This window comes from Scatophagus argus, chromosome 11 (assembly GCF_020382885.2).
Source record: "Scatophagus argus isolate fScaArg1 chromosome 11, fScaArg1.pri, whole genome shotgun sequence".
Lineage (NCBI taxonomy): Eukaryota > Metazoa > Chordata > Actinopteri > Scatophagidae > Scatophagus > Scatophagus argus.
In genome coordinates this window covers 12,370,916-12,397,452 of record NC_058503.1, presented here as the reverse complement: position 1 = coordinate 12,397,452, position 26,537 = coordinate 12,370,916, and the positions used below count along the sequence as shown (strand labels likewise).

The 26,537-nt window shown below is 41.8% G+C and overlaps 1 protein-coding gene across 6 annotated transcripts in view; it reads left to right on the top strand.

Moving 5' to 3' along the window:
* Positions 1 to 26,537, top strand: part of myo3b (myosin IIIB) — a 61,663-nt gene that overhangs the window by 28,655 nt on the left and 6,471 nt on the right. For 2 of the 6 annotated variants that reach the window (XM_046404304.1, XM_046404307.1), the window contains exons 24-36: positions 6,173 to 6,252; positions 7,015 to 7,035; positions 8,143 to 8,220; positions 8,981 to 9,186; positions 11,876 to 11,987; positions 12,177 to 12,339; positions 12,805 to 12,885; positions 14,310 to 14,406; positions 15,725 to 15,779; positions 15,939 to 16,022; positions 16,692 to 16,815; positions 25,842 to 25,942; positions 26,320 to 26,366. In XM_046404304.1, coding sequence (XP_046260260.1) covers positions 6,173 to 6,252; positions 7,015 to 7,035; positions 8,143 to 8,220; positions 8,981 to 9,186; positions 11,876 to 11,987; positions 12,177 to 12,339; positions 12,805 to 12,885; positions 14,310 to 14,406; positions 15,725 to 15,779; positions 15,939 to 16,022; positions 16,692 to 16,815; positions 25,842 to 25,942; positions 26,320 to 26,366 — 1,249 coding nt within the window. Of the gene's footprint in view, positions 1 to 181; positions 2,166 to 6,172; positions 6,253 to 7,014; positions 7,036 to 8,142; positions 8,221 to 8,980; positions 9,187 to 11,875; positions 11,988 to 12,176; positions 12,340 to 12,804; positions 12,886 to 14,309; positions 14,407 to 15,724; positions 15,780 to 15,938; positions 16,023 to 16,691; positions 16,816 to 25,841; positions 25,943 to 26,319; positions 26,367 to 26,537 lie in introns of those variants that run through there. The other 4 variants (XM_046404308.1, XM_046404305.1, XM_046404309.1 and 1 more) reach the window with 4 other exon arrangements.

The following is a 26,537-nucleotide window of genomic DNA, read 5'->3' as shown; positions in this document are numbered from 1 at the left end:
CTCTTTTCTGTTGGTTAAATGAAGGTAGAGTAATGTGCTCGTCATTAGCTGCCGTGGCTGCGGCCTCCTGGTCACTTGACTTAGCTGAAATGCTAATAGATGTGTTAAATTATCAGATTCCCACTTCCTGCTTTATTTCAGCTAAGCCACTTTATGTGATTCACTTCTTTTTTTTTTTTAGGGACCTGTAAATGCCTGCTTTCAGTCCCAGTGGCATTAAAAGAAGCTTCAATTCACAAAAGACACCTTAGCCGAGACTCTGGTAGAAATCTGTGTGGTGTTTCTGTAAACTTCAATTGAAGGTTGTGCACAAGGGAGCCTTCAGCCACTTCCCTTTTGCAATTAACAGCTTCAGAGGAGTACACACTATAAAAACAAATTCAAGGAACACTTCATTTCAGTGCACAAAGGCGCTGAATAGATACTAAGATGTGCTGTAATGTTTACTGCTGCTGACATAGTGTCATTTAGGTCTAAGAGCCTCTTTATCTCCTTTTTGTTCCACTGCACTTTTGTCTGTCCTGCCATTCAGACTGGTGGATCACGTAAATGTGATGATTTGTCGGAGAAATAAACTGTTAGAGTGGTGCGCAGATTAAGCCTTTTTATCCTAAAGGGCTCGACCAATGCTCACAGTTATAGGCTCTTTTGCGTGTACGTTTCGATGCTGTATAACTGCATTAGGCTTGCAGTCAACTCTCTGTTATGTCTTTGGAGTTGGAGGTCCAATTTTCCTCTTGCAGTTTGAGAAACTGCAGATCATCTCGTTAGATAAAAGCTATGAAACGCTCTGCTCCGGCTTATCATTCTGGAGTTTGCAGTTTAAAGTGAGATACAGTATAGCATAAGAAAATTATAAATCTATTCTTCGGGGTAAAATTTGTGGGGGGATTTAATTTGCATTTTACTTCACATTATAGATTCACTGTTATCTGTGAAATTACCATTATCTGGGGGGATCTGATGGAAATCTGTTTTACACCAGGGTGGTTTCACACTCTGGGTCGCCTCCTCACAGTGTCACCACTAGGGGGCACTCTTGTAGACCTGCAGCTTGACACTGAAGTAAATAATGTACCTGAAATGTCAAACTACTCACATAAATGCAGCAAACGCTCCCGTTTCTGCAGGTACACAAAATACAGGAACAATTTCTCCCAGATTTTTTTTCGCCATGTTATATTTTGTTAAAGATTAACGCAGACATACAATCCACATTAATTTAATATTTCAGTACATTACTTGTTCACCTCACAGACCAGATTGAGAACGAGATGGTCTGAGTATCGATGCGGTTTGTGTTTGGAGAACAGTAGGAAACTAAGAGGGCCCCAGAAAGTAAAAAGCTCCGAGGCTGTGAATAGGGAGGCCACTTGAGCCCTGCAGAATGTGGGTCCTTGAGGCTTGGACATGTGGTGGTGTTTTGTCAGAGGAAATGGGATGTATTTGCATGGACAAATTCATCAGAGCCAGGGCCTTTCCCAGATCAGGGGGTTCACAGTGTTTGAATTGGCTGGGCTCAGAAGGGCCTGCCAGGGTCTGGGCAGCCTGTGGTCACAGTATGGGTCTGTGTGTGTGTGTGTGTGTGTGTGTAGCCGCAGGGCTGCCTGGCCTCGCTGCTCATAGCACAGCACCTCAAAACTGCCAGTCCTTTGTCAGATCACAATGAAAATGGAGGATGTGCAGTGTGATGTGTTCCCTGTGATAAGTTCACAGACAGTGGAGTGTAAAAACATATTTCCTGTTTATTTCCTTGTTTCTTATTGATATGCGCTATTTATCTTTTCCAGGGCTTGAACACTTTATAATGTATGTAGAAAGAGAATCATTGGTATGAGCAAGACCTGCACTGTGCTGCTGCAATTTGTTGTCATTTTGAATTATTAGCATGCACACCAGCTGAGCACTTGAAATATTCATGTGATTAAACTCAAGCAGTGGCACCACGTATGTAGAGGTGTCTGATGTACTGCTACATGTATGTATGTAGCGGAAAATATGTTACACCTGGAGTCATGTATTCTGTCCTACTTTAGTATGAAAATGACTTTTTGTGGTGAGGTCATTTAACGTCCTCCTCTCCTCTCTGAGATTGTATGTATTTATTCTGTGACTGTTAATCTGTGTGTTCTGCTAAAGCCATAAAAAAAGACAGACAGCCATGATTTATCTGTGTACTTACTCAAGCACTGTACTCATGTGCTTGTACTTTACTTAAGTATTTCCATTTTGTGCACTTTTACACTTATGCTTCACTACATATCAGAGGTGAAAATTTTGTGCTACATTTATGTGCCAGGAACCGGTGTTGACTTTACAAATGAAGATTCTACAAATAAAACATGATTCACTTTTAAGATATGATGCACCATCCAACAGCAAAGTAATTAATTCAGCTTTAATTTAATCGCTGTTAATTTTACAGTAGTGCATCAGTAATGATAATTGATTAACATCATACATGTATAAAACACTGAACTTTTCCTGCAGTGGGGGATTCCAGTTCTTCTCCAGTCATTGTTTGTATTTAGTTTTTCATGCAAAGCAGGGTGAAACTTTGCTGTATACTTACAGTATAATACACAGTATAGTCCCTCGAGTGTCCACAGTGTCAAGCCTCACATGTCTTGTGAGTGACGAGCTTTCTGACATGAATTTCTATCTCCAGGAAAGTCCTGTTCGTGTTGTAGGCCGGTAAAACTGTGCGAGTTAACAAAACAAGCTCAATATTCTCCTGTGAGATTTCAAGTGTTGTCTAAGTTCAAGTCGGTCATGTGTGTCAAATAATTTACGTTGGTTTTTACATCTTCACACGAAGCCACAGTTGCAGTTCTCCCCCGTCCTCTCAGCCTCTCCCTCCGTCTCCCTTCATGTTAGGAGATCCTCCTGTGCAGAGATGACAGGCTTCTCCCGGCGATATGACACATTTGGCTCTTTGTTCTCTCCCAGCAGAAGCCTTTTTCATCCCAGTGGGCAGACACCACAGTCTCTCACCAGACTTCCACACACTACCGAGAGAGGACACTCACCAAGTAATACTTTTGTTAAATTTCTCCCCTAATCGCAGTATTGGGAGAATGTTTTGAGTCAGCAGTGGGATTTTTTTGACGGCCCCGCACATCAATAGCGAGGAGCCAGCTCTCCTAAGTCACATGGTTCTACATCCTTTGATAAATGCAACACTGTGTTGTGTCACTAAAAGCCAATTACACCATGCTTTTTATGATTGATCTGCTCTGACAGTAGTGGATGGCATTTAAATCAACAGCCCCCAGAGCCATCTCTAGGCATAAACGGTGGTGGTTATGGAGGGTGGGGAGGGTGGCGAGGGGTTATGGGTGCTTTAATCTCATTTGCTTGGTTGCTGAGTTGAGTTTCTAGATCACATGTTTTCAAAAAGAGAGCGGGAGAGCGGCGGAGATATCCAGCAAGCCTGTGCTCACTCAGCTCGGGAAGGCTGCTCTCTCTTACAACTTTGATTGTCCCCCGTGTCGACAGCTCGATCCACAGCTTCTGAAGTACAAGGCGCACACTGGGACTCATAAAAGCGTGTAGGGAGGTGTCATATTGAACGCAGGATTGCTTTTTAATCCCAAGCACATTGACTATTCTTGTCAATAGAACCCCAATACAACTGCCAGCTTGAGCTTTTTTTTTTTCCTACAGGATTCTTGCTGGGCTTAATTTTCAAAGTGAACGCACAGATGCCAAGCAAGGCTTTCTCTCTTTCTGCCACCCCTCCCACCCCTCTCCTCACACACTGCACTGCCTCACTCTTGTCCTGGAAGTCCATGCCAAGAGCAACATGCGTGAAGCAGAAACAATCAGTGGGACGCTCCTCCGCCGCCTGTTTCTCAAGACTCTCAAGACTGAATGACCTGATGGGAAATATTCCCCTCAAATGCTCTCCTCCTTTAATTATGAAGCTTTCATGTTAAAACTCTCTTTATTTTATTTTCATCCTACATTTATCTGAGAGCACTGACAAAAGTACGAAGTGCCTCCAGCTGTAACTAAAAACACGTGGCCTTTTTCTTTAACTGAATCTACCGGTGAAGAACAAATCTTCCCTTTTCTTGCTTCCTCTGTCTCTTATTTGAATAATTATAATCCACATCATTAGACAAGTTCCCTACTGTATCTAAATTAGGAGGTCTTCTTTCAGGCCGGACATCACAGGTGTTCCCTTGGTTTCATGTCTCAGGAGGCAGAAATCTTTGAGGATGCTGACTATTAACCCGTGCTCTAATCATCTAGTCAGGAGGGGATATGAAGCCCGCCAGAAGAATGAATTAATACGACCCGCCAAGGAATACATAAAGAAAGCAGCGAGTGTCCATTTGCAAGGCTTAGGTACAACTGTCATAGTTTCTCTCATCGCAGCGCAGCCCCTTCATCTCCCCTTGATGGTGTCATGGAAGTGAGAGGCGTGAAAGCACAGTGACACTCCACGAGCCCGTTCCACTCGCAGCCGCTAATTCATCATGACAAATGTGCTCAGATGATCTGGCCCAGCAGCACTAATGGGGAGAGGAGAGAGCGCACTTCATTTGCACAAGACCCACTCCAATTAATCCATCCAGCTTTACTCTGGGCTAATTGGAGCGGGGCCCTCCCTGCCTGTGTGCTGGTAATATACCCGACACAGTTTAACGGCTCCTCTTCTCAAAGATCCTACTTTTTTGTGGGGTTTTGTGTGTGTGTGTAGATTGTGCCAACGGGGCGTTTGAGGTTGTAAAATCTGTCGCCATGATCCTAGACACAATGCCCCCCTCACAAACATGTGATCATAACGAACAATTACCTGCTCATCCGTCCACATTGTCATATTTTACACTTTTCTTCAGTGTCTGTGGATGTTTTTCCAAGCACATTATTAACAAATATATAACTGCATATGTTAATGTGACCGAATGTCTTGAATTTTGTTTATTTACCAGATGCAAAATGTATTAATAGCAGAATAAACGAGCAGATAAATAAATAAAAATTAGAAGATAACTGTCAAATGCTTAAAGCGGTACCATCACGAGCTTAAAAGACTGTTTGAGTCCTTTTGAAGTGCTCTCACATCATATGTTTTGGCTTGTTTTGACTACAGCAGTGTGTGTGTGTGTGTGTATTTGTCTGTCCCATGGGACGCCACATTGCTTTGGCTCACTTTTAAACCTTTGGCACAAATAGGACGTTCTTTGTCTAAAGTTAGAAGTGGTCTGGCTCTTAATTAATCCGTCATAAATTGATTTTGATCTCTCCAGTGTTTGATTGATGCTTCTAATACACACTTGATAGCGCAGCCTCCTCTGAGGAAGGCAGGCAGGCACTGATCCAGTCTTTACGTTTTTGGCTCGTTGTCAGACCAAGTCTTTAACGACTGAGTCTTGAAATTATATAGCCGAAGCCGACTACGTATTTGCATTTTAGAAGTTCGTCTGTGTGCGGTAGAAAATCTAGAACTGAAGAATTGTTGGCCTGTCACTTCAGCTTTATCTTAAAAAACTTACAAAGGTTTTCCTCCTTGCCATACACGGCTGCTTGGGTAATGCTGCCTCCTGTGTCTGCAGACGTATTTTTCTAAAGGTGTGTGTGGCACATCTGTGCAGCTATTGTTTATTCATGGAGTAAACCCTTTGAAATGTGTTAAGATACTTCCCACTCATTATAAAAATCCTGCCACCCATGGATTAGGACTTTGATGTCACCAATCCTGCTTCAAAGGCTTCTTTCACTGCTATTAATCACAGTTTAGCCTCTGAAGATATAGCCAGAGAAAACATTTGGACATCTTGTGCAGAAACTTTGAAATGTTCAGACTGTCTTGCATATGCTATGTTCATATCCTTTCCGCTGTGTGTGTGGGGCTGTTGGACTGCTGTGCACGCAGCTGCACTCCTGAGTCCATGGGATTCAGCTCAGATTTAGTCTCCCTCTGAACTGTCTTTTATGCCGTGCTGCAGTATGAACACCACTGTTAAGCAACTAGTCTATCTGTTCACTTTGTTTTTCCTGTATCTCGCGTGTTGAATAAGAATATCACCTCAGAGTGTTAACTGCGTCTCCGTGTTTGATAGTTCACTCTCAGTATTTCACACAGCTGTTCAAACTCTTTCTAAGCTTTAAATAACCCCTGACATGACTGCTTCCGACTGCTTTGTGGTTTGGTTTTGAACAGGAAATCTGGCGACGTCCAGAGCCCGGGTCACGGCTGCGTCCAGGTCTCTGCCGCCGCAGCTCGGTTCAGGACGCACCAAGGTGAGGCTCGTGCTCCTGTAGCACAAATCATCACATCTGAGAACATAATGGCTTTTTTTTATATGCTGCTCACAGGCATTGCACCATAAGAAACCCAGTTTAAAAAAAAAAACAAAAGCAAAACAAACTTGTGCCGCGAAGCATAGCCACATTAATTGACTACCCTCTTATGTTTGCTGTCTTGCTTGTGGTGATGCAGCATCGCCATCTGGCATTCAGTGTCTACAACATAAAAGTAGTTATTCAGACTTACTAACTATTGTTCTTGTTCTGTTGTTAATGGGCACTAGAGTATTGTAAAACGTTTGTGGGCCCTCACAAAATCAGCTCAAATCGCTGCTTCAGCGCACTCCGGGATGGTTTCATCAGTGTTATATTCCAAAATAATTTTTGATGGAGAGAAACTCAAAGGCTTGACTGAGATGTACACTGAAAATGTTTGCACTGATCAAGTTCATACTGAGGTTCCTCATGCTTTTTGTGTGTTACTTTAAAACTGTTATCCAAAACGTTTCCTAATCGCTTTCTAACTTTCTTATCTCTGAGCTACCGTACTTGACTTTATTTAAGGGGAAGGTCAAATCATAATGTTTGTAAAATGTGTAGCTGACAAAAATTTTGTCCATTGTGCAAATACGTTGTCACATTATGATTTTCAGTTGAAAACCCCTTAAAGGTGAATTTCATTTCTTTACTTCTTGTATACCCAACTCTCTCTTCCTTTATTTCCATGTCACTCGCCAACATGTGCTGTACTCAAAGTCTCCCAAATACCTATTGAAGGTAAGATTTCTGTTGAAAATAGTTCAACTTTCTAAATCTAAATATATTTCTAAATCACAGACCAATAAATAAAATAGACAAATGGCTGAAATCAGCTGGTCACCACACTGGAATCCATACTGAAACTGTGCTTCACTAACTTTGAACTGTGTGCAGCTTCACTCATCTAACATCAGTCACAGTCTGGCTTCGGAGAACGTGAATCATTTCTTTTGAACTATTTCTTTTCAGGCAGCCACAATTCTGCATCATTACTGTAAACAAATGCTCTGTGATGTCTCTTTCTATATTATAGAAATACTTAATCTGGGACACAAACACAGACCAAACTAACTGTGGAATTAAAACCCTACTTTGTCAAACTTCCTCTGAGCACCTACTCAGTTATTCTTGAACAAGATAAGAGCTTGTTAATAACAGCTCAGTGTGACTGATGTAATATGTATGCCGTCATGTTCTCAATCAGAGTCGGGGGAAAAGTTGACAGAAACTGACAGATAAAGTTCAAGTAGAGCCGTGGGTTATTAGGATAGTGGAGTCCTAGAGAACCGTTTGTACTTTTAAAATAATAAAGCATCTGATTCGTCCCTTCCTGTAACTCAGAGAATGTTTGACGCACCTTTCTTTCACTGTACAAGGGTGTTACGATATGCACTTTTTCCTAGCAGACTTACCATAAAATTTCTATTGCATCATTAATTTTGATGAAGCCATGAACTGCGAAGGCCATTAGAAAGCTTATACTGCGTCCTCGTTAATCCGTCGTCGTCGGGATGACTGTCTGCTCTGTGACGGCTTGTCTCATTACTCAGAATGCGGTGCAATTTTCCCATGCCCCACAGCAGTGCAGAATTATTCTCTGGATTGTTAGCTTTAAGTGTTTATGGGGCTATGCTATACAGACGGCACAGTTAGCACAGCTGTGTATTCCCAACTGGCCCATTTAGAGGAAGGAGACCTGCTGTAATAATACCTTTATCTCTACAGAGTTCACCGAAGACATCAGGTTGCAAATATACTGCATCTCATTTGAATCTGTTGCATTTGCAGCGATGCTCCTGGCTTGTTTATCAATGCGGCGTGTTCATTGCGAATGTTTGTGTTCAGGTGGACACCATGGAGATGATGCGTCACCCTGAAGAGACCACCAACATGAGGAGACAGACCGTGGCGTCCTATTTTCGTGTGGGTGTTTTCTCTTCTATGCTGCCCGTCTGTCCGACAGCAATTAACAGTTTGAACATTTCCTCTGTTCAGTTTTAAAGTGAAAATTGTGTCGACACAAACAAACTGATCTACTTTTTTTTTGTTTTTTCAGTAGTAGCTGTAGCAGCCAGTGGGTTTATCAGAGATTTTTTTTAATTTAAAGCAGCTAACAATGACAGGTTTGCAGACAGCAAAACCAAAAACAATGTGCTTCAAGATGCTAAAATGCTCTATGGAGCTCAGGATATCTACAGATACTGATTGACTGTTACAATAAAATCGCTGATTAGTGCAGCTTTAAATGAAAAATGAACTTAACTGAAAAGACAATGCTTTTATTAGGCTTTCTTCAGACAGCCACATTGACTTGAGACAGGCCTTTATTTCAGTTTCACAATTTAAACATCACTACAACTGGTGATCCAAAAAAAAAAAACATGAAAAGTCTGTAGCTGTGTTGCATTTTGTTTTTTAATCTTCTGCTATTTCAGTTCTTTGCGTCTGTTATATGAGAAGTCTACCAGATCCTGTCGGGCCTGATTAACATTATCAATTATTGTGCAACGTGTACTCTGTCATCAAACATCTGGAACAAAGTTGGATGTTTGAAGTTTGAGTCATCATCACCGAATTTGAACCACTGGACTGATGATATGAATTCATAGGAAAAACTGCTGTCTGGTTTTCTTGTGTTGACTCTGCTCACTGTTTGGATGGGTGTCTCATTGTGTGTCTGCAGTACTCGCTGATGGACTTGCTGTCTAAGATGGTGGTGGGTCAGCCACACTTTGTGCGCTGCATCAAACCCAATGATGACAGGCAGGCGCTGTGCTTCTTTAAAGAGAGGGTGATGGTGCAGCTGCGCTACACGGGGATCCTGGAGACGGTGAACATCCGCCGACAAGGCTACTCCCACCGCATCCCGTTTGAAGAATTTGTCAACAGGTTAGAGCTGTGTCAAGACAGGCGGCACCTCGACACTGCCGCACACACACGTGCTGAGCGTCGACACAACCCCAGAGATAGTGCAGAACAAGTGAGCCATGCTCTGCATCACACAAAAACACGGGTTCTTTAATTAGATAGGGGTACAAGTCGAGCAGAGCAAGAGGCTGACTAATTGGCAGTCATTAGTGATAGTGCGAGACTAAATCCTACAGCTCTTTTAACTGTGAGTGAATACTCCAGTCTGAAAAATATGGATACAATTCAAACAGGGAGGAACTGTGATTATAAGGGGTGATGCATTTTAATGGATTTCCTTTTACTATTCATAAAGAGTTTGTTCTTTAACTCAGTGACCTGGAAAAGCTCGAATGTGGTCTCCATGTCCCATTGGTGTTATATTAGAACACAATTAAAACAAGGCTTCATCATTAGTGAGTGTTTACATAAGGGTGTTGTTTTTGCTTTTGAAAATGTGGGACAGGATAAAATAACTGTTAATACACGCTACACACTCCTGTTCAAATGTCCAACCCCATGTTTAAAAAAGTGTATACCCGCAAATCCACTTTGTTAGGGTCAAATTAATAAAAAAAAAGTCCACATACTAAAACAAATGTGGGAAAATGCAAGGAAATTTATGTTTGATTGATTTTCCTTTGAAAAATATTCCAGCCACCTCTAATGTGGAGACTTTAAGATGATATAAAATTTAATTAACTTGGGCTTGTGGCCCATAGGAGAAAAAAAAGCTTTTAGATGGTTGGTTAGTCTCACAGCTTTAGGGAAACTTTAAAAAATGTGCTTAATTTTGGTGACCTAAAACTTTCAGTGACCATGTGTGGGTTTTTTTTCTGGCATGTCCTAGTTTGGAAGCCAATATTAAGGACTCTTTGATTATTAGGGTTTTTCTGATACCAATAGCAGTATTGAAAATGTGTCACTACTGCCCGAAATACTGGTACCCAGTATGACTACGACCTTCAAGCACATCCGCATGGGAAGGGAAAATGGCATGAGAACAGCTCTGTTGTTTATTGGAAGACCATCATGAACTTGAAGGATGATTTTATTGTTTTCTCTACCACACCTGTGCATGAAGTGTGTGAATGAGAGGGTGTATTACCACTTCAGACTACATTTTAACCCTGCTACTGAGTCCATATCATCCTACCTGAGCCAGGCAGAAGTCATGCAGACAGAGCCGAGCGGCTAAACTGCACCTTTAGTGAAAACTGATTTAAATTTGTGCTCTCATATCAAAGGCTCGTCTGATGTTGCCAAGCAGTGCTTTGTATTTACCATCAAAGAAATAACAGGTATCAACAGGAATTAGAATGAAAGGCTGTAGACTGAGGCGGGGAGGGGAGTTCAAAGAAGTTCTTCTTCTTGTTGTTGTTCTTCTTTTTGACCAACGCCAGAACACAAGAGATGAACCAGTCGTTTTGGAGCCTTGATGTCCCTGAGCAAACAGTTAGAGCCACTTTGTCCTATGCTGGTATTTTGTAAACTACAACAAGAGGATCAGTGGACGGATCCAGACAATGTGAGTGATAAACATGCAGTGGAGCTGATGAACACCGATAGGCCCCGAGCTGATGGACGTTTTCTGTGGTCACTGAAATAAGAGACGACGATCCATTCAGAAGAGGTCCAACAAAGGGCCTCTGTTGAAGGCTCATGTCTCAGTCGGGCTCATTCTTTTGCACTGACTGAGCAGGCGAGTTTCCAGCCGTGGCGATGCTTCCAGGACTTTTGTGGAAAAAGGTGTTAAGATTTCTAGTCTCTCCTCTTGAGCAATGTTGGGTTAAATTACATGTTTTTTGTAACTGAGGAGAAGCTCCGTGCCTAGAATCAGTAAATTAGTGCACTTTGTTTCCAAAACTGAGTCCTCTGATCAGAATACTTGTAGATTATCTTGTTTATATCTTGTCATTATCTTTTGTTCCTCTTGTAATCCCAAATTTCACAGTTTGCATACAAAAGTGGACAAAAATAGCAGAAATTAGAAGGAGTAGTTTGCCATTTTGAGAAATTCTCCTTTTTGTTGCTTTTGCTAGATGATAAGATTGATATGACACTCATAGATAGACAGATACTTTATTGATCCCGAGGGAAATTCAAGATGTCATGTACATACAATAAATACTGTATATGCAGCAACAGACAGCAGCTGGTGCTTTTTACAGTTTGTTTTTTGGACATTTTAAACAATTGAGATACAACGTGTTAATTAGACAACTAACTGGTACGTGGATTTTCCCACCTTTAGACAGAGCCAGACTAGCTGTTTCCCCTTGTTTCAGGTCTTTATGCTAAGCTAAGCTAGCTTAGTTGTTGACTGTAGCCTAATACTAAGCATACGGCAATGAGAATGACATCAATATTCACATCTTTTCACATGCCCTCACTCATGTCCAGCCGCGCAGACAGTTTAATTGCTGCTAAAGGTGACCTTAGCCTTTAATTGCTGAGGTCATAAATCAGCTGCATGTGAGATTTTTGCTGCAAAGTGATATTTTACTGACAACAAATAGTCCACTGTTAACGCTGATGTTTTACTCCACCTTTTCACAGTGTGGTGCATTTTTGTGAACACTTGATTACACCAACAGCTCCAACACGACTCTGCTCTTGAGGTCATATAACTACATTAGGTTACATTTTTCGTTGTTTTTACCCTTCATAGATATTACTACCTTGCATTTCGGGCTCACCAGATGCCTGAGACTAGCAAAGAGAACGCTGTTGCCATACTGGAGCGAGCCAAACTGGAAGGCTGGGTGCTGGGGACGACAAAGGTAATGTGATCATTACAAAAATCATGAAACGTCAAAGAAATCTGTCTTTGTATTATACATCTTACCTATATTAAAGTAAGCACCCAAAAACCATGTACTGGAAACAGTCCAAACTTTCTACTAAATGACAGTAACAACATCTAGACTGAGATACTGGGATATTCTAACCTGGGCTTAACATCCTGGCAGGTTTTTCTGAGGTACTACCATGTGGAGCAGCTGAACCTGCTGCTGAGGGAGGTGATAGCCCGGGTTGTGGTAATGCAAGCTTACACTAAAGGCTGGCTGGCCGCCCGACGTTACCGAAAAGAGAGGGAGAAGAGAAGCCGCGGGGCCATCATCATCCAGTCAGGTACACTGGTATTGATAAAAGAGTAAGAAGGAAGTATTCAAACTGTAAAAATATACTGACAATAAAGTTTGAAGTTGAATTCCATAAAGTGCAAATTCTGATTTAATTCTGATTCTTTTTTTTTATCGCTTAATGATGAAACAGGTGCAAATTTGGTGGGAATGTGACCGTTGGTTTCTTAATGACCTCTAGTCTATTATGTTCCAGTGAGTCTCCATAAAAGAGATGAGTTTGATAACCACAGCTTGACCTACGAGGGTTAAGAGCAATGCTTCAGAGCAGACAATAAGACCTCAGAGAGTTCAAAGAGATCCATCCCTCTGCCACCTGGTTTAGCAGTGTTTTGAAGTGGGATCTTGTGTAGTATGTGCAGTCTATTTTGTTTCATGGAGGCAGGTCAGCAATCTCTTGCGCACACACACACACACACACACACAGACACACTGTCTCTGTTTCTGTCTCTAGCCTGGAGGGGCTATGTTGCTCGCCAGAACCTCAAGCAAATAAAAAAGGAGCGGGAAGAGGCCGCTATCCGCATTCAGTCAGGTAAAGAAATGTTTACGTTTTTCCTCTTAAGTTCTACATCTATGCAGGTGCAGACCTCTGGAATTTGTCATGTGGTCCCGTGTCCGGTGGAAATGCACGCCACTTTTTCATTTCTTTTCAAAAGGAAAAGGGATAAAGGCCTGAAAACCTTACATCTCTGAGAAACACCTTTTTGATCTCAATGAGTGGCCTACGAAACAGTAATAATTAATTAATAATGCATAAAGAAAGGCTTTTGAAAGTTTGGGCAGCATTTGGTCCCCATGTTTCAGAAGAACAGTGCATACTGAGATCCTTTTTTCCTTTCATCTCTTTCCCAGTAAAGGCAAGAGAGGGGCTTATCCCTTCTGTTTCCTCACGACTTCCTCTCTCAAATTCCTGGCCTATTACACAGCTCTCGCATACCAGAAACAAGATGCCTTTTTATACTGTCAACCTTTTCATCTGAAATGTAAATTAATTCTTACTCAGTGTGCCTTGACGAAGATCAAAGTGGGCACATTAACCTTCCCGGTCCCCCCCCCCCACCTCCTTGGAGCCTCTCACTGGAGGACAAGGGAGGGTGCCAAAAGGGGCAGGAGAGAGGAGGGCCGGGGGAGGAGATTTGGCATTGTTACCCCCAGCTCTCCTAAGGGCTGCCCTCATCTGGCACATGGAGCATCTCAGTCGCCTGCACACCTTGTGTAAATGTCCTCCATTAAAACCCTTGTAAATAATGCTGCAGAATGGGTAAACATGGTTTTGGTGTGAGGAAAGCCTCTCTGTTGCTTCTTTCTTTCTCTTTAGAGAGATGTGTTTGTGTGTGGCCGCTGGGGTTCAGGCGGGGGAGAACCTGAACCTGACATAAGTGGGGCCTCAGCCCCCCGGCGGAGCACTCCAGCACATTCACATTGTGTGTTCTCCGCAGCTTATAGCCTTTGAGGTGGGCTGCATTTGCATTCTGAAAATAAACAGATGCCTTTCAAATGTATGAGCCTGGTGGCTTCTCAGATCTCAGCGGGGCCTGGGGGACATGCTCACCATCGATCAGATTAGACCATGCAAAATAGAACCATGGCTCAACAATGTACTTGAGCTTTCTTTTCCTGCGCATATAATTTTACAAGGAAAACACAAAGCACGTTGATGGAGTAAGTCAGCAGACCGCGTTTACCATCCGTCCAAGCCCAGGATGTCTCAATAATCAGATGATGTTTTCCCGCTGCTGCACTCAACACATCTTACTTTCTTCAAGCAAATGCAGTTTTTTTTATTACAGGGCTGTTTGATTGCTTCAATAACTTGCTGGGAATTGTGTTAATTGAAACAATTATGTTCAATAATTGCCTCAGTGGACTACATGTATGCTGTTTAAGTAATAACAGGGAGACGAGAGTGGTTTTCTGAAAATGAGAGTGCACGTCTGACATTCCTATCCTGTGCAGCTTACAGGGGCCATCGGGTGCGTCGGGACCATGGACCCCAGAGGCACAGATGTCACCCTGAGGCTACAGGAAAGACCACCAAGGAGGAGCACAGGGGGTGAGCCTCGACATCTCTTGTCCTTCAGGGTCTGTCCTTATTACAGCGTAGTACAATAAGCTTCAAATACTTCCCAAAATGTGTCCACCATTGGAGACAGCGTCTTGAGCAAAACATCTCACATACCCATCACTCATATTAGTCCCTGCTAGTCGAGTTTTCTTGGCCTGTGATGTTGTGTTGTTTCAAGCAGGAGAGAAAGCTCCTCCCTGAGCACCACCTCTTTCAGTTTTATAAACGTAATAAATATCTTTCCACCGAGATAGCACACTTGTCTGACCACAAATGGGGCAGGGCGCTGCACTGGTCTCCAGATGTACGAGCTGAAGACTTTGTGTTTATTCAGCATATGGGCAGGCCAGTCATTAAGAAAGTATGTGCTAAGCAGGAGAGCAGCCACTGAGTGAACAGCAGCATATGTGTTGTCAGTGGTGGATTTTAGCTCCAAGCTTAGTTTCTCTCTTGCTCACAACTCTATACATCAACAACAAGTTCCCTAAATGTTAGCACTGACATTACCTACTAAAAGTGTGCCAAAGAGGAATATTCTTTAATCATTTGGGTGTTAAAAAAAACGATGCGACGATCAGTGCACAGCTTTAAATGATCCTCACATGTAAAAAATCCAAAATCTTGGATGAGTTTTGGTCAACGCTGTGCGTCTTTCTCCAGACTCAAACTCCAAAATTCTGGATTTACACATCTGAAAGTGTTGCTTGTTGTATACTCAAACCGAGCGGAGCCTCATCTGGGATTTTTCTCTCCGTGTTTACAATCATATTCCTTGGTGAGAAAAACTTCAAACCTCCACTTAACAATTCTGTTTAATCAGTGTTGGAATCTCTCCATATAGATTTATTTTGACATGATTTGGCCCATTTTCCTCCTGTAAGATCTATGTTCTCACCTACATGCTGTTCTTTTCCCTTTTGATATCCCTCCTCTCTGCCACGCATGAATTCTGTGTTTGCATCCCAACAGCAGAGCCTCTAGTTGCATCACCAAGTCCAAACTGGATGAGATTTTGTTTTTCTAGACTCGAAGCATGACTGCAGCTGGCATGCAGCTTTGTGTTTGCAGATGTTGTGTCTTTTTGTTGTTCTGTTTTATTGTTGTTGGTTGTTTTTTTTTTTTAATTTACGCAACACAGAAACGTATTTCTGTCTGGCCCCATGCAAATTGCATAATCAGAAACCAGAGCTATTATTAAGACAAATACAAGTCATCCTCATCTCTGCATTGCTGTGTAATAACCAGATACTGTGTGTGTTGTTCTGTGGCAGTTCATTTCATTTAAAAAGCCTTCTGACTTTCACAGGTCTAACAGCCCAAAGAGCAAAGAGGCACATGCAGATCATATACGTAGAGGAAATGTAAGTAACAGAATATCGATGAGCATTTTCTTATGCCTGGCTTTAGCGTGAATGTAAAAATGTTCCTCCGTTACAAAGCGGCTTTAACCCAGATTATTCTTTGGGAATTTTTTGAGTCCTTGAGACAAAAGAGTTCTCTTGCTCCAACCTCCATCTCAGCGGAGAAGACAGGGTGGTACGGGAACGAGAGAATCAAAAGGCTGGAAATTCACGGCTGAGAATAAATGCTCACTCTTCCCTGAGGTGATTTGTCTTTGCGCTCCTCTTTCTACAGATGTTAGACCCCTTTTTTAGTAAAGACCTGAGGTTCTTTGGTAGCACTTTGATATCCTGCTCGGATTCAATATGTGAAATAGAAGAGCCACTCCGTGACTTGGAGCACATCACAGTCTTTGAAGTCTGATCCAATTTTTGCTGCTCACCATTTGATGTTGAAAGGATGAAATGAGGAAAATGTACAGTTTTTGCCAGTAACTCTGCTGAGCATATGTAAGATTAAAAAAGCAAAATCCTTTGGAGGATGTACTTAGAAATGTTAAGCAGATTAATACTTTCCTATAGCTCTTTTATTCAAAGATAAAATTAAATATGAGAGGAAGTCTGTATGAGAGCTGTTTTTTACCCTCACAATTAAGTCAGTGTGGTGCTGTTTGCTAGGAGGTAGGGCTAGTAAAGGGGGATATGCAATTGCATTAGCATTTGATTAACATTGCAAAGCACATTAATGGGTTTGAGTTATATGAGTGCCAAATTGTAAATTGTAAATAAATGAATACAGCTTCTACATGACTAAATTGAAAAAAAAAAAAAACAACAACAACACATTACAAGGCTTGCTGGAACTTGTGCTTTCACTGACATTGCTCTTCTGGGTGTGTTTTTTTTTTTTTTTTTTACGCCTCCTCTTTCAAGGTTGGCTTCGACAGCCAAGACAGACAAGTGAAAGACATCAAGAGAGACAAAGGCAGAGCAGAAGACAGTGTAACGAAGCCTTGCAGGGAGACAGCTAGGCTGCGAGACATGCAGTGTAAACAAGGTAAGCCCGAGCACAGAGCTGGCGGGTGCAGGTAATTACACAAAGAGACAGCAGAAATCCCGCTTTAATGGATAAAGTGCCATTTTTAATACAGGGCCCCTTTCAACCTTTCATCCCAGCCAATCCTGTGCTGCCATTCTTTGTTGACAGCAAAAAGAGAGAAGCATTATGAGTGATCATTTCTGTGGTATTTTAATAACCCAGGTCAGCTCATCATAAATGTCTCATGGCAAGTGGGGGGGCTTTGGAAGTGGCACGAGAATTTCAAAGCTTTCATTCTCCTGCACGCCGAGCCCTTCACTAAGGATCTCATCAGTGACTCTAATAGACCTGCACAGTAACGGTGACAAGAAAATACACAAACCCTGATTTGTTGAACATATGTTTGGTTTGCTTTTTGCCCCAGGCGATGAATTACATTAATTCCTGCTGCCTAGAAGGCTGAGTGGGTGGCTGTGCAGGGGGCCTCCGATTACGGCCGTCACCACTGGGGTAGCCTGGGTAATGGGTGCCCGGCCCTTCATTAATGTTATTAGAGGGGTATGAGGTAAGAGACGGAGGTGAAATAGCATTTAGCGGCGCGGCTGAGAGATTACGGGGATTAGACATGATAATGTAACACAGACAGGACTCTCTAGCGGGCCCGGGATTAGTGTCAGCACGCCACAGCAGGTCTGGGTTAGATAGCGGCTAATTCAGTAATGCTGCATACAGGTGACCCCCGCTCCCAGGCATCACTGCTGCTGAAGGGAGGCGGTGTTTGATGAATTTATAATGTAAGAGTGATTATGGAGGGAAATGTTGCAGTTAATGCCACTATGAGGGCATTTTGCTTAAATGTATGTTTTGTCCTGCATCAGCTTCTACAGAGCTTCTGGTCAGAGTTTTGAAGAACAGCCCGAATATTTTCTTGTTTGTTTTTTTTTGTTGTTGTTTTGGTTTTTTGGAAATCCAAATACCTGAGGATGAGAATGGCTGTTTCATTTGATGTGTAAAAACCACATTCCTTTGCTCTTACAATCCCGTTTATCTTAAAATTAGTGTAAATATACACTATTTAAATGTTTTCATTGCTTAAAAGCTTTGAAACCATGAAATGTAGCACAATGCTCAACTTTGTACAGACCTTTGTTGGCTTTTATCCGACCTCTGTATACGTAGAGTTAATATTCTTATGATTTTTAGAGGCATGGCGATGTCAAAGTGTCTGGTTTTGATCTGAATATGAATAAAAATGTCAAAAGAAATCTGAATAATAACAATTATCTAATTTTGTGGGGTTTTTTTCTTTTTCGAAAATCTCCACCCTAAAGGAATTTCAGTCAGTTTCAGAATTAATGAGAATTTCAGCTTGTTTCCAAGTTGAAATAAACTTGTTTTTACAAGAATGTTCTAAAAAATTAGTTTCTGTGTCTTACAACAAGAAGGAAGGAAGCAGGTTGCTTCTCTTGAATTAACATTACACTTGTTTTTAAAAGACAATACTTTAAGAGCTCAAGATAGAAGCAAAAATGAGGAGATTTTTGCAGTGATTAGTTATCTTGGGACCCCTTTGGGTGGTCTGGACCCTCAGATTGGGAACCACTTAGTCACTTAGGGAGCCACTGAACTAACTTAGTCCAGTTTAAATGCTTTTAGTTCATCTCATTTGCATCATTGAACTCAAACATTCTGTTACACTCTATTTGTTATTAGGTAATTTGAAGAGTCTCTAAACTGAATGACTTCACCTCGGGTGCCTGAGTAAATGTGTTTCATGTCTGACAGTTCGGTTATGTGACAACATAAAATGCTCTTCCGCTGTGGGCTTTACTAATGCTTTACCTATTTTGTGTGGAGGGCACATGTATTCAGGTATTCATTGTTGGCTTCTTTCCTGCCTCGTTTATGTTCCAAGGTCTGCTTATGGCTCCAACTTCTTTCAGGAAACCCCATTTGAATATGTTGAGGGGAGGCCACGGTGGCTCAGGCACCCAGGGCACACTTTGATCCCTGCAGATCTGAGGGCCTCTTTTTTTTATCCCGAGGTTGAGCGAGTCATGGAAGCCTTGCCCTGCCAGATGTTTGGAGACCAGGCTCCTTCCTGTGTCTCATCCTGCTGTCGCCTCTGGTGATCGCGTTGGTTCTCTCGGGCAGGAGCTCGACCTGGAGTGTTTCAGGACACCAGTGGAGAAAAACAGAAAATTAGCCATGGAAATCGAATTACTCCACCCCTCCAGACACTCACACACGCACACACACACTCTGCACCCTGCTCCCATTAATGCCAAAACACCAGGGCATGACCTGGAACCTCTCAATGTGTTTGACTGACGTTGGGTCTTTTCTGAGTGACTTAGCAAAGCCTAGTGTTGCAAGTGACGTGCTCAGCACAGTTTGTTTCTTTCATGTGTGAAACAAAGCAGGCCAGGGAGTGAGATGATTTAAATAGATGTCTCTTTCACTGAATATCTGACACCAGGCTATGCAGCTATTCTCGCTCTTTAGCAAAATACCCTCAGTGTTGCATTTTATGGTGGGAAGAGAGCGTTAAAGCGCTTTGTACTCCAGGCGCTCTTAGATGTCTGCAGCACAAACCTTTGATTCTCGTGTTTTGTCAGTGAAAAAGTTACACATGCACAGTGTAGTCATGTAGGCTGCACACTCAACACAGTGTCACCTCCTGTCACCTGTCTCCCGAGCCTGAATATTAATTCAACATGTTTGGAAATGAGTCACAGAGACGTATGTGCAGAAAGAAAGCCTTTGCTAGCAAGCAGCTGATACGATCAGAGTGCTGCTTATGCTCCTCAGCGTGGTAAACAGGATGGTGCTGAGGATCAGTCAGAGCTGACTTTATGGTTTATGAAAGCTGAGCTACTTATGTTAACAGGCTTTTTGAAGATTATAGTTGTGGTAAACATACATGTCAAGAGAGAGACGGTGATGAAGTGGAGCCACAACACAGAGTCCAATTACCTCTGCGCCTTGGAAGGTGTTTAACCAGGTCGTTTGAAGGGATGAGAAAAGAGAAAAATGAAAAGGGTGCGAAGAATAGTTGAAGTTCATCTTGACTTATTGGTTATAGTTACATCCCCTCAGTGCCTAACATGGTGCAGTCAATAAGAATTGATTTTGTTTGTCGCCCTGAGCTCTCTCTGTGCTTTATAGCTGGGAGAGCTCATTGGAGATGCGGACGCTGTTTTACCCACACTGAGGTCAAACCCACACTCGCCACAACATGTCACTTTCCTCTCCTCTCTCTCGCTCGCTCGCTCCCTCAGCTCTTATACGTCTTCCCACATTTCCTCCCACAGGGTTTGCAGCCACCAGGTGCTGCTCCTCAACCCACAACCCACCACCACCACCACCACCAAAGCATCAGTAGCATCACCATATCAACATGCATCTGCCAGACAAATGATCCACCCTCTTCGTGTTCTCTACACAAATACGCTCCCACCCTCTCGCTGTCTCTCAGCCTTTTGATTTATCTGTCTGTCTCCACATATCGCAGCGTCTCAACCGGATGCCTTCAGTTTTAGGCAAATTACAGGCTCAGTGTAGCGGCAGCAGAGATTTGGAAGGGATAGGAAAGACTCAACTTAACGGAAGGAGTTGCCTCTGTCTGACGCTACCTACGTAATCCTCTTAATGTCAGTGGGAGTAGTTAACAGGATGTACTTCCAAACTACTCATCATCACAATTCCAACAGAATAATCTCCTCAGACGTAAAATCAAGGTGGAAAATGATGCTACAAGTTCTCTGTAATTTCACATGTGAATTGACTCATTTGATGTAGTTTAAGAAAGTTTTTCTTTTATTAGTTTGTCATTATTTTCAAAATACTGTTTTATATAGTTAAACCACATTTTCTGTAATGAAATTATTATGGATCCCGCTGATTAAGAGAGAAAAAGCTTAATGTCATTCAGTTGCATATTTAATTTATTTTTGGCTTGGTTTGCTTGTCATTCATGTCCTCTTCCTCACTGCTTACTTTTTACTCCTCCTGCTGGGTCACAGTTACAAAGTACAAGTATTATGACTTAGACAAATGATTGACTTGCACAAAGTTCAGAGATTTCTTTTTTTCTGCACACAAACATTTCTTTTGGAGTCAAAGTTCCAAATCTGCTGTCAGGGGAAATGATTGATTTCAGTGTGAAAAATTGCTTGTAAGTAACAACATCCTCTGCTTGCATTAGTGAAAACAGATGCAGGAACTACTTTTTCTTCAGCATTATCTGCAGGACTTGACCAGTTTGTTTTATAATTTAAAACACATGAGTTGCTCTTTAAGTATGATGTCCAGAATGACGAGAATGGTAATAAATCTCAGAACTACTGAGAAGTTCTGGAAGTCCTCTTCAGCTTCAGATATCTGTTTGGAGTCTTTGTTTGCAGCTGAGGAATAACGCCCGTGTTGGTGTGCACGCATGCATGCGTTTGTGTGCACAAGTTTGTATGCATGCACCCGTGCGTGTTTGTGAGGAGGTGGTTGTGAGGTAAAGAGAGGGGTCTGCGTTGCACATGCCTCATTTAGACATCAAAGGCCCCTGCTGATGATTTTTCCTTATAATCCATGCCTTTTGGTGCCTCCATCTGAATAAACAAAGCCCAAGTGGTTCTCTGTGGTCTGGGAAAAGTCAGGTGATTGCAGCACGTGATTTGGAAAGTAAATCGATACATCTCTAATTTATTCCACTAAAAATCCCTTTTAGCAGCTCTTTTATGTTGTTTCTGTGAAGCATTCTGATTTTCAGGGGATTTCAAAGTGGTATTTAGAGATGTAATACGAGTCATCTGCTGCTCTTTGAAAATGAAAGAAATACCTATCTCAAAAAGAATTCCAGCCCTTTTTATCTCAAGAAGCAAACATGTACAATATGTAAGTCTCTCACCAAGAAGAGCAAACTCTGCTTGGCTTTCTTTTGATACGGAGAAATCAATATTGTATGAGCCATGCTGCCTCTGTATTCCCAGTCGACCATTATTCCTCCCCACCCCAAACAGCAGACATTACCCACGATCATTTAGCAAACCCCCGGTGTGAGCCACTGTCTGACCCCTTCCCAGCTCTCCCTGCCCATGTCCAAGCCACGCTCTCCTGTGCCAGAAGCCAGTTTGGCAGCGTCCTTGCCTGTAATATATCTGCAGGAGAAACATTCCTCTGGGGCTGGCCCCGATCAAATGGCAGTGATTTCCCAAACAGAGGCACGGAGATGGGAGGCCTGACCCATCCTCTGATCTGCTACATGCTCTAATCGCTGCAGGTCAGAATGGATAAACGGTGATGCTGAAGCCCAGCGTGATGTTTTTTTGGACTCCACAGCTGCAGCAACTGAGTGACTTTTAGGAAAACATCTTATTCAGCTCTTAACCAAATTTTTGTAGTTGGCATTTTAAATTATTTTCTACAAGCTTAAGGCCTATGTATGTGGTGTACGTAGTATGAAGCAAAATATGATTGTACCAACAACATTCACAAATGTATCTTGTGTACATTAATAGAAGCAAAGCTTGTTGTGGACCTCGCAGGGTTCATTTGTTTTTTTCTTATGTCACCAGTCAGTCTGACAAATGTCAGGGCTGAGTGAACCGATATGGCCAGTTTTTCATAAAAGCAGGACAGAGCCAGACTCTGAGTTTATTAGTGTGTGTGTGTGTGTGTGTAGCAGGCCAGCACAGCAATGAAGCAATAATCTGGCACAATGCATTTGACAAGGAAAGAAACAACTTGATGTATTGCTTTTAATGCCAAGTTTCCACAAAGGGATGACAAGGTTTTTAAGTTTCTCTCCTCAATCAACAGCTCTCAAAATTGCATGATTTTTTTTTTTTGTTTAAAGTCAGTCTGTTCACAAACATGCACTGCATACCTTGACAGGTAAGAGAGCCCAAACACTTAATATTCAAACAAAAACAAACAATAAAAAAAAAAGAAAAATAGAAATCTGACAGCATGTTTCATATGTCCCAGAGTGTATTTTGCCTGTTGTTGTGGCTTCTTGCTGTCTCATCAGTTCAGTAGGCAGCCCTTCAGTGTAGCCCCAGACACATTTCATGTACATGCTGCCAAAAGAATGTGGTCATATGCAGCCCAGACCACCTTCAGATGTGGTCTGAGTGATTGGATCTCTTTAATGCTGTTTAATGGGTGCAGTCACACCTGTACTTACTGCTGTCCTCTTGCGATCGGATCACCCAAGACGCCTGTTAATGCCAGCTGTAAACCTGGCTTCAGATACTGTCAGGCTGCCACTGAATGCATTCAAGAGTAGAGCATCAGTTCTTCATTTTCTCCAGACAAACAAAACACATGAACAGAGTGTGCAGTCTATTTTCCAATATGATTCAATTTTGGAACTTCAAGGACATTAAGATTTATTATTTGTGATTGAGTGCTTTGATGCAATTTCAGGGGAATTAAACATTTGCTTATCAAATCCATTTTTGCATCATTAGCAGAACAATGTCCTACATACAGACATTGTTTAACTGAAATATAAGGTGCAAACATTCTCTCTGTGCTGGCTTATTTTCTTTTCACCACAACACGTCTGAAGATACAGTAGCTCTAAGCAGCAACGTTGTGCAGTTCATCACAATGTAATATTTAAACCTGCAGGCTTTTGATGCAGCCTAACCAGACTACTTGATTAGGAAAAATACACAGCTATTTTTTTCCACAGATATTTTCCCTCAATACATGAGATCTATCCAAATATCCTAGAAAAATACTCAGGGGTGACAAGGATTCACACAGTGGACGGTTAACACCTCTGAGGCACAGATAGATAAGATTCACGGTAAAAGTTAGCTAATATCAGAACTGACAGGAACTTTCTGGGCATTTACAAAGTGTGACTTTAGTAAACCTGTGCTGGTTTGAATAACATCAAGAAAGCCGAGGAATGATGGTGGGGTGGGGGGTTTGAAGGAGGGGGCTTTGCTCTTTGATGTATAGGATTGAGATGTGATGAGGTCTGTTCAAAGTGAGTACAAAGTAGTGTTAAGATGGAAAAAGCAAATGCAGCTTTAGTCAAGGTAGAGAAGCCGCAGTAGCAAGAGATGATGAAGAAATGTCCTGCCTCACCCGAAACGTAGGCAAAGAAGATGAAACGTTATCTGACATTAAATATAGATGCTTCCTTGTAAAGGTGTCTTGGCTTTAAAACACACTTTTGTAATGTATAAATTTTGAAACCCTTAGTGTGCTGTAGCAGAAGAGGAAAATAAACCTTCGTAGTTTTCTTATGTTTGAATAATAATTCATGTTTAGTAAGTCATCAGTAATGTTTTACTTTCTGTGCTGTGAAGAATCATTTATTCTTTTGTACATTGTTTTGAATAATCACGGAGTAAAACTTCCAAATGTTTGGTCATCTGCAGAAGAGACGGAGCAGAGAATAGAGAAGGAGTCATTGAATGGGTGGTAATCTGGATGTGTAAATGACTTCCTTCTGTTTAACAGATTATCCGCGGCTCACATTTGTCATGTCACTGGTTTCAGTAGGAAGTAGGAGGGTGAACATCTAGACTCTTGTACATCTGCTAAGTCAGTGTAGGATTTTCAGCTGGTCCTTGTTCAAGCGTGCAAGATTTTAACAGGTCAGCCAGTGGTTGTCAGTTTAAAGAGTCAAATTACGACAATCCATATCACTGCGAATCAATTTCTGTTGTATCGGGTGGCAACAAAAATTTCAGACACAGATATCTTAAAACCTCCAAAACCCATGATAAATTCTGATTTTGATCATTTGAAGGAACAGCTCTGTGTTTTGTGAAATACGCTTGTTTGCTTCCTTTCCGAGAATTAGATGAGAAGATTGATGTCACTCTCACGTCCATACCTTATTTATGTAGCAGCTTGTTAGCTTAGCTTACCATAAAGACTGGAAACAGGGGGAAGCTAGCCTGGATCTGTCCAGTGCTAACAAAATTCACCTACCAGCAAGTGCAAAAAGTTGTAGCTGTTTGGGGAAAAACAGCCAATATGTAACATGTTTATTTGTGAGCTTTCTGGGTCCTTAAATATTTTTTTCTTTATGCTCTAAATTCCCATTTTCCCCTGACAGCTTTATGCTAAGCTAAGCTAACTGGCTGCTGGCTGTAGGTTGGTATTTAAATGGCAGCAGGTATTAGAATACTATTTTATTTTTGAACTCTACATGATATCTACATCATCATCATCATGATACATCAGCAGACTCTTCACTGACACAAATGTTTGATGCCTCCATAAAAGAAATACACTTCCTACATGTTATGTTCCTATTAGAAAGTATTATTGATATACTTGATTTACTCTCAGGCCCTGACAAAAATGCTCAACACATTTCATTATTACACATCCGGACAATGTTATTATAACTCTTGGCTCAACTGACAAATAATAAGTATTATTAACACTTAACACTTTTTAGTGCCGTTGCTCTTTGACACTGTTATTTTTTTTTCCATGACTGTTAGAAAATTACTGGAGGAGAATTTTCTATGTATTCATCTCAATATGTGGTTGTTTTCTGTCCTAGAAAACACACTTAAACCAGGTACATGATTTGTGAATACGTTCACAGCTGTCATGGGTATATTGTATTACATTAGTTTCCACTGGTTTCTAGTGTGAATGAACATCAGATCTGAGCCTCAGTGTGAACACGTTCACAGGAAAGTGAAAGTGCATCCAATACCACACACCACAGTCTCAGCTCTTGCCATTACAGCTATTTAGCAAATTAAACTGTCGTCTGCTGTGCACCTGTGAGGAGAGATATAATTAGATGTGGTGTATATGTGTGGATTCATGTAATCTTAAGCTGTGATTGAGTCAGCTCATCGATGACATTGCATAATCTTTAACCTAAACCAAAGTAAATTTAAAATGTTCCTGCCACTTTGTCACACGAGGGTGCAGATTTACGAAGTCGAGGGCAGAATCTCTTTTCTGCTGCTGCTGCTGTCATCACCGTGGGTATCATGTCGGTGCTTGTTGTTGTTTTGCACGGTTGGATCACTGCCCCCATTTTTCCTCTGTTGCAGGTCCAGTGATGAAGCTGCAGCAGAGAACTCCTCGCCGGCGGGGCCAGCAGCCCAAGCTGCTCAACAGCCCCGAAGACAGCCTGTACTACAACCAGCTAAATGTGAGTTCAAAGTGCCGATAAAGGCCTTTGTCTGACTTTGGTTCCACATGATAATACAATTAAACCTACCTGTGCCAGACCCTGGAGCCCCACCCCCACGCTTCTCTGCCTCTTGTCTTGAACATGTGCTTATGCTCTTTATCTGTTGCTTTCATGTCAGGATGTCTGCCTTCACGGTGAATAATTGATGTGGTTTATCAAAGCTGAGCAAGATGCATGCTTCATCAGACTCACTTGAGCCCTTTGATCAGAAAAAATTATGCTGTGACTTCTGATATTATCAGCATCTGCTCGCATTCAACACAAAATCACTTTGAATTAAAAATTAATGACTCTCTGCTCATCTTTTGACTGTGTGCTCTTGGCCCTTTCCTCAGAGAACTCTGGATTACCAGGGGAGCAAGAGGAAGCCGAGAAAACTTGGGTAAATAACTGCTTTCCTACTTACAGCAACTCTAAACAGAGCAGGCCCTTTGTGGAATAGGAGAATCCAGAAATGGAGTTGTTTTCTTATAATGTAAATGGAGAGCCGAAAATAACAGGCTTTTTATGAGCAGATGCTCTGCGTCATTAGAGAGGGGGTTTACATATAAGG